At 50.7% G+C, this 14695-nt stretch overlaps 1 protein-coding gene across 1 annotated transcript in view; it reads left to right on the top strand.

The window, feature by feature from the left end:
* EPRS1 (glutamyl-prolyl-tRNA synthetase 1) overlaps positions 1 to 14695 on the top strand; it is a 112782-nt gene that overhangs the window by 21288 nt on the left and 76799 nt on the right. Inside the window, 3 exon segments of the mRNA XM_044292339.1 lie at positions 3170 to 3326; positions 5184 to 5299; positions 7642 to 7736. Of these exon segments, the coding sequence (XP_044148274.1) occupies positions 3170 to 3326; positions 5184 to 5299; positions 7642 to 7736 (368 nt within the window).

Genomic DNA, 14695 nt, shown 5'->3' with positions numbered 1-14695 from the left:
CAGGAGGAGTTGAACAACCCCTGGGCTGTGCCTGAAAAGAGGAACAGATAAGTACTTACCTGAAGGATCCAATTCTTGTTCTCCCGACAACATGTGACTGCTGCAGCCAATCACTGGCCTCAGCGGTGCACCTGACGAGGCCAGTGATTAGCCGCAGCAATCATATTTTGTTGACATGTCACTGCTGCAGTCAGGTAAATCGAGCCCAGCCAGGAGCACTGGTGCAGCATCATTCAGGTGAGCACTTACCTGGTCTTCATATCAGGCGGATACTGGGGTTTGTCTAGGTTCCTCCTGAAAATGGATAACCCCTTTAAGGGGATGGAGCTGAGCTGCAATACTACACACAGTCTCTGGACAGTTGTGGCACTGTTGTTTGTAAGAAAGCAGCCATGTTTTTCTAATCTTGGGCAATCCCTTTATTCCCCTTCTAGAAATTTTAAATAGTCATTAGAAAGCTATTGGTGCTTCATGGTCTGAGATTTGTGTATAGAAGTAATTATATATGTTCATCAGGAGTAATTTCAGTCCCTGGGCCTGGTTTATCTGCCTAGCAGCAAAACGGGCCTTGTTGCCCATGGCAACCAATCAGAGATCAGCTTTCATTTCTCAAACTGCTCTGGCAACTTGTAAGCTGCGTTGTGATTGGTCGCTAGGGGCAACGAGGCCTGTTTTGCTGCTAGGTAGTGTGGAGAAAGAAAGCCCAATGTTGTGAATGCCTTGACTCCATTTTGTTTTACCTGATGACTATAGATCTTGTATTTTTATTTTTTTCTGTTTTGTACACCATTTCTTTTATTATATTCATATGGTGTCAGACCTGAATCTTGTTTTGTGGTGGGAGGTCTGGCTTAGGGCTCATTCAGATGACAAAATTCTCCCCCCCCCCCCCCCATATTTCTGCAGAGTGTTCTGTGGCATAGTGAGCGCAGACAGGGATTATAGCGAAGAGACTCCATATTGGCAGAGCGCACACATGTATCCGGGTCTTTCTGGGTTATCCTTCTAAGTGTGGAGGATATTTTTACTCCAGCAGCTGTTTCTGCCACATCGTCCGGAGTACGTCTCTGGTGAATCCTCTGTAACCTGGCTGTGTGCACAGAGTGCCGCCATGTTATATATAGTCCGGCCTGGACCTCCAGCTGCTCTCCTGCCCCCGGGTCACGCACACTACTACGCCCTCCATAGTTATAGTACGTCACCAGGAATCCGCACACTGCAGATTTATCATGCAGTTACCTAGTAAAGGGAAAAATGGTGCCAATTTTCACCACAGATATTGCCCCTTCAGGGTATAGGGGTTTAGCCGGGGTACTGGCTCTCCTTAAAGGGCTTATCCCACTAAAAATATTCTACAGTTTTCAAACCCAGCACCTGGATCTGAATTATTTTGTAATTGCATGTCATTAAAAATTTTGCATAGCAAGTGAGCAATAAAATGTACCTGTACAGCGCCACCTGCTGTTTTTTTCTCTTTCTTTGTCCTGGTCACTGAGATGGCCGCACATGCTCAGTTTTATCCTTCAACTGCCTCCTGAGCTGTGATGGGGAGAGAGCTGCAGCAGAAAGTACACACCCCCTGAGCTGCTGCAGAAAGGACGCTCCCCTTCCTATAAGTCAAAGTCTGACTTTTTAACAAGCCTTGGGACCTGACTAGGGAATATAACCAAGCCAGATAATCATCCATACAGAGTTTTTTTTGGGGTGCGTGCCCCACACCAGCATGGAGTAGGTTTTGGTTGGTTTAGTGCGATGCCTTGGTAGCAGTTTAGGCAGGGTGCTGGCTTTCCTTAAAGGGGTATTCCCATCTGAGGCAATGGGGGCATATAGCTAGGATATGCCCTCCATTGTCTGATAGGTGCAGATCCCACCGCTCGGACCCGCATCTATATCGAGAATGGAGTGGGGAAAGTGTTGGCTAATCTGGCCACCACCAAGCTCTCTCCCCAATGAATGGGAGCACACCGCCCTTAACGCGGCCACTACTCCTATTCATTTCTATTGGGGCAACGAAAATAGCCGAACCAGTGCTCAGCTATTTTTGGCAAGCCCCATAGAAATGAATGTAGGGCGGCTGCATTTACAAAATAGGAGCGGATCAAAAAGGTGGGACCTGCACCTATCAGCCAATGGGGGCATATGCTAGGGATATGCCACCATTGTCTGAGTTGGGAATACCCCTTTAAAGAGACCAGCCCTGTATGGAGACTAATTGGCCAATGCTGCATGGAAAAACAAAGAGGCGTTTCTCAAGGAAAGAGAACCCAGCCAGAATCCCACTCTGCACTGATGAGGGTCAGCTGTCTAAGGATGGATATTTGGCTTGGCTATTTTCCCTTGTCATGTCTCAAGGCTTGTTAAAAAGCTGTATTTTGACTCGCAGGGAGCCACTTCCATAAGGTGGCGCTGGCGAGCTTGTTACTTTTCCCTGGGAGCTACCTTTTTGCATAGGATATAGGGGTGAAATCCATGGTGACGCCACATCAGTCGGTAGCAAAATCCACGTGTAGCACAAGTGGAATGTGGGGGACCGTGGTGGTGTGGACGCACTTTTAGGGTAAGTCCAGACACAGCGGATATTTTCATGGCAAATTCTCAGGTTCAGAGCATTTTACCGCAATACATAGAAAGGGGCAAATCTGCCAAATTTCCTCTGGAATTTTCCCACTATATTCCAAGTTCACTCTGCATTCCTTTCTGGGGCTAATTTTCCCTTGGTATAGCTTTATATGCTGGAATGAAGATTCTGTCCCTCATGCACTAACTGCCACTTATAGAGAGCAGCAAGTCTGAGCCAGCAGAGATGCAGTGTAAAGTATGGTGGAGGTACAGTACAGCAGCCTGAGGTGGTGATTTTCAGACTACATTAATCATGGCTGAGCTGTCATGGAGCAACACTAATAAGCAGCCAATGCTGAAGCCAAAGGAATTTGTGTAACAGGTTAAAATGTCCCCAAATAAATGAATGTGTCTTAAAGAAGTATTCTAGGGCTTGATGGTGGGGTCTGACTTCTGAAGGTGACCTTAGCAATTCCTTACGCAGCACAAGAGGAGGAGCGGTGTCATGCAATGTAGACACCAAGGGGGGCTCCAGTAGTGGTACTTTAACATTATGGTTAATTTTCACCATTTGTGTTCGGTAATAAACCAGTGTGTTTTCTTCTTGCAGATCAATCACTGGGTAGAGTTCAGTCAGACTCGGCTGCTCGAAAAGTCCACCTTCTCTGCCGCCCTCCAGGAGCTGAACCATTCCCTGTCTCTGCGGACGTACCTGGTGGGAGATGCTTTGACCCTCGCAGACATCAGCGTCTTCTCCACTTTGGCAGGTACTATACAGTCGTGCTACTGGGGGAAATAAGCCCCTCACCCTACTTTACATCCTAAGAGGGCTTTTCCTCTTTGGATCATCACTTCTTGTTAAGGCCTCCTGCACACGGCCAGAAGATCCCGTCTGAGTGCATGCCAACGTTTTTTTTAACTTCTATAAAAATGTCCTATCCTTGTCCACAAACTGGACAAGTATAGGACATGTTTTTTTTTTTTTTTTTTAACTCTGAGCTGCAGAACATATGTGCTGTCCGCATTTTCTGCGGCCCCATTGAGATGAATGGGCGCGCAAAAAATGTGGATCGGATGACAGACTACAGCCGCGTGCATGAGCCCTAAAAGGGAGGGTTCCTTGACAATAAGCTGATCACCAAGCGTTCCGCTGCTGGGACCGCAACCTGGCAGTAAGGCCCTATTCACATGTCAGTGGTTGATGGACATCACACGTACCCATTCATTTTATTGTGTGTATTCCGTGTTTTAGCATGGTCTGCGATTTTAGCACAGAAACATATTTTTGCCCATATTTGTGGATCCAGCATGCCCATTATAGTCTAAGGGTCCGTGAAAGACTTGGGTCCATGTTTCACAGACCATTTATAGGATGCTCTGAAAATTAATTTTTAGCTGTGCGTTGTCTGTGCAACACGGATGACACACAGAGCCCAAAAACATACATACGGACCAAACACGGATTCTTCAAATAAATCTTCACAGATGAATCGCTGACCATCTTATCACGAAATCCAACACGGACATGTAAGGCCTAAGAGTCCATTTCTCATGAGTTTTCCACTCCAAAAACACATCTAAAAAGTCTATTTGTTTCAGAGGGAGGTAGAACTTTTTCCATGTCGAAATAAAAGCGGCGGCGTAGAATCCGCTCTGATTCTGCCATTGAGATTAAAAAAAAACAAAAAAAACGCTCCAAAACTGCAAAAAAAAAAATCTGCGTGGATTCTGCTTTGATTTTTTTTTCCAGCGTGTTTTCTAAGGCTACTTTCACACTTGCAGCAGGACGGATCCGACAGGCTGTTCACCATGTCGGATCCGTCCTGCGGCTATTTCGCCCTGCCGCCGGACCGCCGCTCCGTCCCCAATGACTATAATGGGGACGGGGACTGAGCTCCGGCGCAGCACGGCGGTGCATGGCGAAAGCCGCCGGACTAAAAAGCCTGACATGCAGTAATTTTAGTCCGGCGGCCTTTCGCCGTTCTGCGCCGGAGCTCCACCCCCGTCCCCGTGAATATACCCTTAGTGTTCAATTTCCCTACAGCGCCACCATAGGGGAAATGAAGCATTACACGGTGACCAGTTCAATTAATGGGCTGTCTGTGTAATGCAGGACTGGACAAGTCCTCCAGGGCGACAAACTTCCTCTACCCTCTTTGAAATCGCACACCATTGCGGAGGATCTTGTACAGCGGACCCTCCTCCATTAACTCTGCCTTTTCTAATATGGGGCTCAGAAATTGGTTTTGTAAACTTGACAACCACTTTTAGGCCAGTGCCATTAGTTGCCATCCTATCTGGGCCCAAAATCATGTTCTCTGTACATGACAAGCATTACTAGACTATCAGATGTCACTGCCTGTGAATATAATCCTATCCATGATTATATGGAATATAGAGTACACCCCCACCCCACCTAAAGAGTACAATCTGATATGACTGCCAGTAGAACTCACTCAAAGGTCCAGAATGGCAAATTGCATCCTAGTGTAAATGCAGTAGAATGTGCATGTTCCTCCTGTCTTTTACTTCATCTTGCCGTACATCTGTCTTCCTCTCCTCCTTGCTCTCTGTATTGGAGTGAGAGGCTCGGATGTGACGTGACGCTTTGTTTCTTCGTACAGTTAGCGCTTCATGGCAGGAGCAGATGAAGCAGAACAAAGCTGCGGTCAATGTCAGACGCTGGTACACCTTCCTGGAGCCTGCAGTCCCGTTCCAGGGAAAGCTAAATGCAACACTGGTGAGTGAATCAGTAGACCCGCCAGAATGTGGGCACCTAGCTGTCAAAGTTTAAAAGGCTTTTCCAGTATTCTGATATTGTTGGCCTACCCTCAGGGGTGTTGGACCCTTGCTCATTTGATAGTGCTGGCCTATCCTCAGGGGTGTTGAACCCTTGCTGATCTGATATTGCTGTCCTATCCTCAGGGGTGTTGGACCCTTGCCAATCTTATAGTGTTGGCCTACCCTCCAAGGGTGTTGGACCCTTGCTGATCTGATATTGTTGGCCTATCCTCAGGGGTGTTGGACCCTTGCCGATCTGATAGTACTGGCCTATCCTCAGGGGTGTTGGACCCTTGCCGATCTGATAGTGCTGACCTATCCTCAGGGGTGTTGGACCCTTGCCGATCTGATAGTACTGGCCTATCCTCAGGGATGTTGGACCCTTGCTCATCTGATGGTGCTGGCCTATCCTCAGGGGTGTTGGACCCTTGCTGATCTGATAGTGCTGGCCTATCCTCAGGGGTGTTGGACCCTTGCTGATCTGATAGTGCTGGCCTATCCTCAGGGGTGTTGGACCCTTGCTGATCTGATAGTGCTGGCCTACCCTCAGGGGTGTTGGACCCTTGCCGATCTGATAGTAATGGCCTATCCTCAGGGGTGTTGGACCCTTGCCAATCTGATATTGCTGGCCTATCCTCAGGGGTGTTGGACCCTTGCCGATCTGATAGTGCTGGCCTATCCTCAGGGGTGTTGGACCCTTGCCGATCTGATATTGCTGGCCTATCCTCAGGGGTGTTGGACCCTTGCCGATCTGATAGTGCTGGCCTATCCTCAGGGGTGTTGGACCCTTGCCGATCTGATATTGCTGGCCTCAGTATCACAGTACCAGAAAATACCTCTGAGTCTTCAATAACTATACTTTTTACGGCGGCGATTTCATCCAAAGTGTTTTTTCTTCCTGATATCAACCATTTGTGGCTGTAGAGAATCTGACTAGTTCTGTTCACTGAAATAAAGTCCAGTACTATCCCTGTCCTCCATGGTCACTACATTGCCACTGATCTCTAGTGCTGAGATGGTTTTGGACCCCACCGATTATTAGAATAGGGTTCCTAGCTCCCCCCTCCATTGCTTCTCATTGGACGACTGAAGCAAGGAGAAGTTTGAATGGAGCGGTGGTTGAGCAGGCGCGCTGGGGCTTCATTCAATGTCTGGGGGAGATAGCTGAGTACATTGCCTGGCTCCTTCCATCTTCCCCATAGACATTGAGTGGAGTTTTACAGAGATCCAATCACAACCTGTGGAGTTTTTCTGCAGTTCAATATTGATGGGCTGTCCACAGTATAGATCAGGGATCAGCAACCTTCGGCACTCCAGCTGTTGTGAAACTACAATTCCCAGCATGCTCCATTCATTTCTATGTGAGTTCTAAGAAGAGCAGAGTAAGTATGCATGCTGGGAGTTGTAGTTTCATAACAGCTGGAGTGTCGGAGGTTGCCTACCCCTGGTATAGATCATCAATATGTGATTGGTGGGAGTCTGATTCCTGCACCCCCAATGAATAGCTGTCTGAAGAAGACATGGCTCTCTGGTGATCACTGCAGCCTCCTCACAGGATACCAGGCACAGCGCCATTCATTGTACAGTGGCTGTGCTTAGTATTGCAGCCTAGGCCCCGTCATATAAATGGGACTGAGCTGCACATAGGCCATGTGACCGATAAACGTGACATCATTGGTCTAGGAAGAGTCCGTGACTCTCATCAGAGCAGCCTTTTCAAACAGCCGATATCTGGGGATACAGGGATTTCGACTGCCATTGATTTGATAATAATGACCTACCCTTAGGATGGGTCATCTGTATTTAAAGGGGTTTTCTGAGATTTTTATATTGATAACCTATCCGTCTGCCGATCAGCTGTTTGAGAAGGCACCAGCGCTTGCAGTAGTGCCGCGGCATTCACTCAGCTTTGCCTAGGCCATGTGATGTCATGTTCATCGGTCACATGGCCTAGGAGCAGCTCAGGACCCCCCTCGGCATTGACCCAAGGTGCCTGGTTGTGAGTAACAGCCGGGGTCTCAGTCAGCACTGTCACCATGTCTGCAGACATGGTGACTGTTTAATGCCATGATGTGTATACTCGTCATGGAGCGCTAAGTAGCAGTGCTCCATGACGAGTATACGAGTCATAGGTCGGGAAGGGGTTAATGCAATAAAGTACAGTACAGAGAACTCCAATTACACGTCATGGATGTTATGCTGCTTGTTTTTTTTTGTTTTGTTTTTCTTGTTCCCTTTATTTTTAACTGATAAAAATTTACAATACAAAGATTACATTTAATTTAATTTAATTTTTTTTAGCCTCCTGAGAAGAAACAGGATATAGGAAAGTTTGTGGAGCTCCCAGGGGCAGAGGTGGGAAAAGTGGTTGTAAGGTTCCCTCCAGAGGCCAGCGGGTAAGTTTTTAGTGTCTGGAACCTATCTGCATGACAGTGGTGAAGCACTTTGTGTAGTGTAATCATGAAGACAACCTTCACATGGCGTTAGGGCTCATGTAATGTCACATCTGTGCGTTGGATGGATCTCCATTATGATTGCATTTTTACTAATTTTGGGCAAAAAAAATGTTTTAATTGGTCTTTATAAAAAAAATAATAATGTTCAGCCATTTCTGAGATCCAGGGGTTAAAAATCCAGTCCATTTGCAAGATGTCACTTTCTGTCTTCTTTGAATCCCATCATCTGAGGGCTCATGTAGCTCTTATCTCTGATCTCCCGACCTCATAAACACTTATTTCAGCTATTATCAGTTTGGTAAGGATTGAGCTATGAGTGTTTATAAGGACAGGAGATAAGAGCTCTACATGAGCAGTCAGCTGACAAGATTCAAAGAAAACATTGACAGCTTGCAAATAGACAGATTTTTATTTTTAAACCCCTTTATCTCAGAAACAGCTGAACATTTTTAGTAAAGACCAATTGAAAAAAAGATTTTTAGGCCAAAATGAGTAAAATACAATTATAAAGATAAAAATGGCCCTGAAGGTGTTGTTAAAGATGTGTGAATTTTATTCTATGTTCTTGTATATCTAGGACTGTAATGAGTTAAACTTTTTCTTCTCCAAGTGCCTCCCTCCCACCTCTTTGTCTCAAGCAGGAGAGGAAAGGGGGGGGGCAAAGTGCTGCGGGCAGTGTCTGATTTCTCACCTTTCAGCAGGTGTCCCATGGAGTGTGGTGGAATGTGTAAACCAATCATATGACTTGATGATATATGTTGTTCACTGCCTATAGAGAAGCACCTCTTTGAAGTGTCACATATGACGTATGCAGTAGTAGTGTTAGACTGTCCACCATTACAAAATGGAGAACCTTAGATGTTTACAATTAGCTTAACATTCCAAGGTGGTACACACTGCGCAGATGTTGAGTGTTATCTCTGTTTCTCTTATCTTTTCTCGCCCAGTTTCCTTGGGGGACACAGAAGACCTTGGGTATAGCTCATCTCCATAGGAGGCGTGACACTAAGTGAAAACTGTTAAGCCCCTCCTCCACAGCTATACCCTCAGCCTGGAGAGAGAGGCTGCCAGTTTTTGCTTAGTGTCCAAGGAGGCAAGACACTCCCTGCTACTGCAGGGCTGTTTTCTCCTTGTTTTTAATTTTGATTTTTACTTTTTCTTTTCTTTTTGTTCCAGACATTACGGGACAACAGAGTCGCACTAGACCTCTCTGTTTCTCCCGGGGTTGAGCTGCGCCAGTGCCGGTCATCCGCACTGCTGCCTCCCCCACAGAAGGCAAGGTGGACCAGGGCAGCCCAGCTCCCCTGCATCCCGCCAGCGCAAGGGTCGCCCGCACGCCAAGCCCCTCTTCCAGCGTCCTGCCACTACGGTGCCAGTAGCTGAAGGGGCGACCCTGCTGGAACGGACCGAGGGTGAAGACGGCTGTGGTGAGAGAGTGGCTTCTCCAGCCCTACGACCCCCTCCCCCCACCCAGGTCTCCTGCGTGACTGACCCCCATATTGGTCCCTGCTGGTCCTAGGCTGGCCCCATCCTAGCTTGTTTTATTAGCTCCCTCTCCTCCCCTCCACAATAGGTGCCCACTGAGGGGTTATGCTGGCGTCCCTATCATGCCGCCCAGGGAGCTGCCTCTATACGGGCACCCGGTCACAGGGTTCCCCCCCCCCCCCCCCCTATCGCCTTACCGGTGCGCTGCTCAGGGCCAGAGGCCCTCTCCTGACGGCTGCAGCGTAGGGCCCTTGTTTCCGGTCCGCGGGGTGGGCACCCGCGGCCGGCATGACTGGTGCGGTGTCCCAGCAGACCCTGGCGACCACTGCTGCTCTCAGAGGCTGTCTTTCCGGTCGGCCGGGCGCCGCAGAAAGATTCTTTCCAGCTCCTTCCCGGGCCCCCTGACTGTTCCGGCCCGCGGGGTGGGCTCCCGCGGCCGGTATTATGCACGCGCCGCTCCGCTCCCTCCAGGTCCTTGCCGGTACCTCCGGGCACCGCGAAAATTTAGGCCCCGGCTTCGCGGCCGCGAAAATTTAGGCCCCGGCTTCGCGGCCTAGTAGGCCGCAAATTTCCGGCCTCGATTGGAGGGGGCGGGCACTCTCCAGGCGCGAATTCTTCCCGCCGGAGGTCCCCCCGCCCCCAGGGCATCGCTGCACCGCTCTCAGGTCGGATCCCTGTTAACCTCTTGGATGCCGACGGCTCCCATCTGGAGGAGACCCTAGGATGGCTAGCCTCTCAAAGAGGCTGTGCCCTTATATGGTGGCCCCTTCCTGCCTCAAAGAGGCTGTGTTTTAGAATAATAAATAAATAAAAAAAAAAAAAAAAAAAAAAAGAATTAACAGTATGTGTGTATATATATATATATGAGGTATCTGTATTTTTTTGTTGGCTGCGCAGGATGCTGCAGCCTGACCTTAGAGCGCTGGCCGTATGCCTGCCTCTATTCCATAGGCGGCATGTTGCGCTCCGTGGCACTGGCCAGGTATACATGTTCCCCTTCTAGGCGGACCCTTGCCCTCTCCTGGGATACGGCGCTGGCCAGGTGCAGGCCGCCCTTTTCTATAGGCAGAATTAGTCGCCTTCTCCAGTCACGGTACTGGCCATGTGCATGACCCCCCATTATAGGCGGCATACTGCACTCTCTCTGGCTGCGGGCTGGCCTTGTGCATGACCCCCTTCTGTAGGCGGAATACTGCCCTTTTACCGCATACGATGCTGACCATGTGCACGACCCCCTTCCATAGGCGGAACGCTGCACTCTCGCTGGGTTTGCTACGGCCATATGCGTGACCCCCTTCCATAGACGGGACGCTGCACTCTCGCTGGATTCGCTACGGCCATATGCATGACCTCCTTCCATAGGCGGAACGCTGCACTCTCGCTGGGTTCGCTACGGCCATATGCATGACCTCCTTCCATAGGCGGAATGCTGTACTCTCGCTGGGTTCGCTACGGCCTTATGCATGACCTCCTTCCATAGGTGGAATGTTGCACTCTCTCTGGCTTCGCTGCTGGTCATACGCATGACCTCCGTCCAAAGGAGGGCTGCTGCGCTCCCTCTCTCTGGATTCGCTGCCGGCCATATGCATGACCTCCGTCCATGGGCAGAACGCTGCACTCTCGCTGGATTCGCTGCCGGCCATATGCATGAGCCGGCCATGTGCATTGCCTCCTTCCATAGGCGGAATGCTGCACTTTCTGGATTCGCTGCCGGCCATACGCATGACCTCCGTCCATAGGCGGAATGCTGCACTCTCTCTGGATCTGCTGCCGGCCATGTGCATGAACTCCTTCCATAGGTGGTTTGCTGCACTATCACTGGATTCGCTGCCGGCCATGTGCACGACACCTTCCTTGGGTGGTGTGCTGCACTCACTGGAATCGCTGCCAGCAATGAGCATGTATCCTTTCCTCAGGCGGCATATGCACAACGCCACTGACTGTGGTTGTTTTCTCGCCAGTGCGTTGCTGGCCATGTGCATGTCCCGCATCCTTGGCGGGGTGCTTGCATTTTTGCTGGATGCGATGACGGCCGTGTGCATTACCCGCCCCTTTCTGGGTGGAATACTGCTCTTTCGCCGGATATGTTGCGGGCCATACACGGCCCACCTCATCCATGGGCAAGAATTTGCACCCTCACGTGACCCATGGCTGTCCTTGAAATGCTGTGCGGGATTCTTGCTTGTTCTCCTTCGTTGTGGAGTAGTTGCACTCTCACAGTATTCGGTGTTAGGTGGGTTATTGCGCACTCGCTTTATGGTAAGATAACCCCGTGCATGTCCCCCTTTCTCTGGGCGGACCTCCTGCGTTCCCGCTGGGTACTGTGCGGCCATGTGATTAGTCACCTTCTGGGCGAACTATGGTATGTTCTACTTCTCTGAAGTTGTTACTGGCCTTGGGCAACCCCCCTTTGGGACGGGCCTTTGCATTCTTACCAGCTGCAGTGTTGCCAGGTGCATTTCCCCCTTTTCTGGGGGGCCTGCCTGCGTTCCCATCGCATGCCATACTGATGTCTTGTGCATCACTCCCTTTCAGGTTGCACTTTGCACTTCCGTTGATACTGTTGGGCTCTGTGGCTGATCCCCTTCACTGGGTGACTATTTTTTTGCAGTGAGCGGAATTTTCTGGTGCGCTCTGTCCGTTGTTTGGGCCGTGTATGCCTTCTCCTCCCATAGGTGGGTTGGCCTTCTCACTGCTTGCGGGGCTGTTCGTACGTATGCCTCACTTCCTCCTGCGACATACCCTTTTTTCTCTTGGGATGTGGTGCTGTCACGGGCCTTGCACTCTTCTCTAAAGAGATCATTCTGTCCACCTGTATAACCCTTGGGTGCTGTCATACAAGCATTACAAGTATGCCGCTGTATTCAAAGGTGTATTCTTTAGATATGAGTAGATGGGCTCTACTTGCTCTCTACTTCGCCGAGCTGGGTGGTGCTCGTTTTTCTGGTTTGGCCTGTATATTGTGGTCCCGTTGTTTCGGCATCCACCATGTCCGTTGGCCTTTCCACCTGGGGAGTGTTCGTGGTTCTTTGATACGTACCCTTTCGTTCTCCCGTGCACTCGCTTCCCGGCGCAAGTGGTCACTGGGTCGAGAGTGCCGTTTGCAGTGCCACTCGATTTCTGCGTTAGCTCTGGCGGGACTGCTGTTCCCTCGCCTGCTACTGTTTTTTCCTCCTCTTCGGGTGTCGTGCAGTATGAGTTTTTTCTTTTGGCGCCCCCTCTGCGCTTTAGGCTGGTCCGCTACCGGGTTCGGGCCGCTTTTCTCGGGATGGTCACCCAGCTGCTCTTGGGTGCTCACTTACCCAGGTCCGTAGGACCTCCACCTTGGGTTCTTCAGGGTACTCGCCTTCTGCGTGGCAGTGAACCGGGCGTCTCGGTGAGCGGGGTTCTGCCTTTGAGCTGTCCTATGGCTTCCCTGTTGCCCACTCCTCCTTTCAGTTGTAGGGTGTTATGCCGGCCTCTGTCTCGACTGCCTTTTTTCGCCGGCTCTGCTTGGCTCCCACTCGGTTTGGCTCGGCTCCCTCCGATGTGGCTTTTGCCCCGGCCGCGCTTCAGTGGCTGTTCCTTCGCTGCCCTCCCCTCTGGGGAGAGCTTGGTTGTTCATGTGGATGGTTCTGATGTTCCTCTTGGCCTCGTGCTGTCTCCCTTGTTCACTCTGGCTGTAACTTGGGAGGACCCCCATTCGGTCGAGATTGTCATTAGATCTCCCACACCGGGACTGTAGGACGTCTTCCTGTGGTGGCTACATCAGCATGGACTTTAGCCTGTCTTGTCCTGGCGGTTGCTGGGCGGACCCTTCGGTTCCTTCCGTCTGTCCTTCTGCTCCCCCACTCCGGGTGGTTACAGGACTACGTTGCTCGGGGGCCGACGGGACCAGTTTTGCCGACCGTTCTGCCGGTGTTACTGGTCTGCGCCTGTTCACATTGGGTTTCACCCGCTTGCCCAGGCGACTCTAGCGGGCTCGCTAGTGTTCGCTCCTGGCCGTGTTTTGTCCAGGATCTGTTGTAGGACTTAGGGGTTTTACCGGGGGTTCTGTGGGAAGCTGGGCGTTCCCCCACTCTGCCTTTCTCTCTCCATGGTTCTGTCTTTCTCCAGTCCGACCTGGATCTGGGACTGGGACTCTGTTGCTTGAAGTGTCAAGTGTCAGCGCTGTCCTTCCCCTTTCGGCGTTCCCCGGCCCTCTGGGCCTGTCAGGGCCCTTTTCCGTGGAGCGGCTTTGGGGTTCCCTCGTACTGCCCCTGGGTACCGCCCTGGGCATTGCATACTGGGCTCTTGGCGCTCCAATCTTTCCCTTGGAGCCGTTACAGGAGTTCTCTCTACTCCTTCTGTCCTGTACGGTTATGTTTCCGTAGCCGTCGTGTCTCTGGCGGGTGCCTGGGTGGCGGCCCTTCTTGTTCCGAGCCTTCTCTTTCCTCGGGACAGGGCTGTTCTCCATCCCGTCTCTTCCTTCCTTCTGAAGGTGGTGTTTGTCTTTCATTTTAACGGGGCTTTCGTCCTCCCCTTCCCACCCCCGGGAACGGACACTTCACCGATTTGGGAGTTGTTTGGGCCTTGCGGTTTTTACTTGGAGATCTCCGACTCTTGTCGACGTTCGGTCTCTTGGTTTTCCAGGAGGTCCGCGCAACGGGTTGGTGGCCTCCGGGGTGGCTTTCCTCCGCTTTCTCACAGTGGTTGTTGCTGTGGTTACCGCACCAAGGGCAGGGTTCTGCTTTTGGTGTCACCGTTCGTTTCACCGGAGCGGTCGGTGCCTCCTGGGCCGGTGGCATTTGGTTTCGGCCATGCGTCTGTGCGCGGCGGTCACTGGTCTGCCTTACAGCGTTCTACAGGGTGCATACTCTGGCTTCGGCAGATGCTGCCTTGGGCCGCCTGGTCTGCGGGCGGCGGTTTCTTGATGCCTTCGGGTGATTCGCCTTGGTGCTGTGGTCCCTCCCCCTTTTGGACTGCTTTTGAACGTCCCAAGGTCTTCTGTGTCCCCCAAGGAAACTGGGCGAGAAAACGAGATTTTTGTATAACTTACCAGTAAAATCTCTTTCTCGCTCTTTCCTTGGGGGACACAGCACCCACCCATTCTTTGTTTTTTCTCTACACGGTTTCCGAGTTGTTTTACCCGTTGGGTAGTTGGCTTGTTGGTTCCACTTTTGGACTTTGCCTTTTTTTTCACTACTTGGACACGCAACTGGCAGCCTCTCTCTCCAGGCTGAGGGTATAGCTGTGGAGGAGGGGCTTAACAGTTTTCACTTAGTGTCACGCCTCCTATGGAGATGAGCTATACCCAAGGTCTTCTGTGTCCCCCAAGGAAAGAGCGAGAAAGAGATTTTACTGGTAAGTTATACAAAAATCTCGTTTTTTCCCTTTGACCAATGAAACAATGGTTTGTGTCTCAGTGAGGACTGCCCTCTTCTGAAGATAGATAG

This window comes from Bufo gargarizans, chromosome 4 (genome assembly GCF_014858855.1).
Source record: "Bufo gargarizans isolate SCDJY-AF-19 chromosome 4, ASM1485885v1, whole genome shotgun sequence".
Lineage (NCBI taxonomy): Eukaryota > Metazoa > Chordata > Amphibia > Anura > Bufonidae > Bufo > Bufo gargarizans.
The sequence above is the reverse complement of the archived record's forward strand: the minus strand, read 5'-3'. Positions and strand labels throughout refer to the sequence as shown.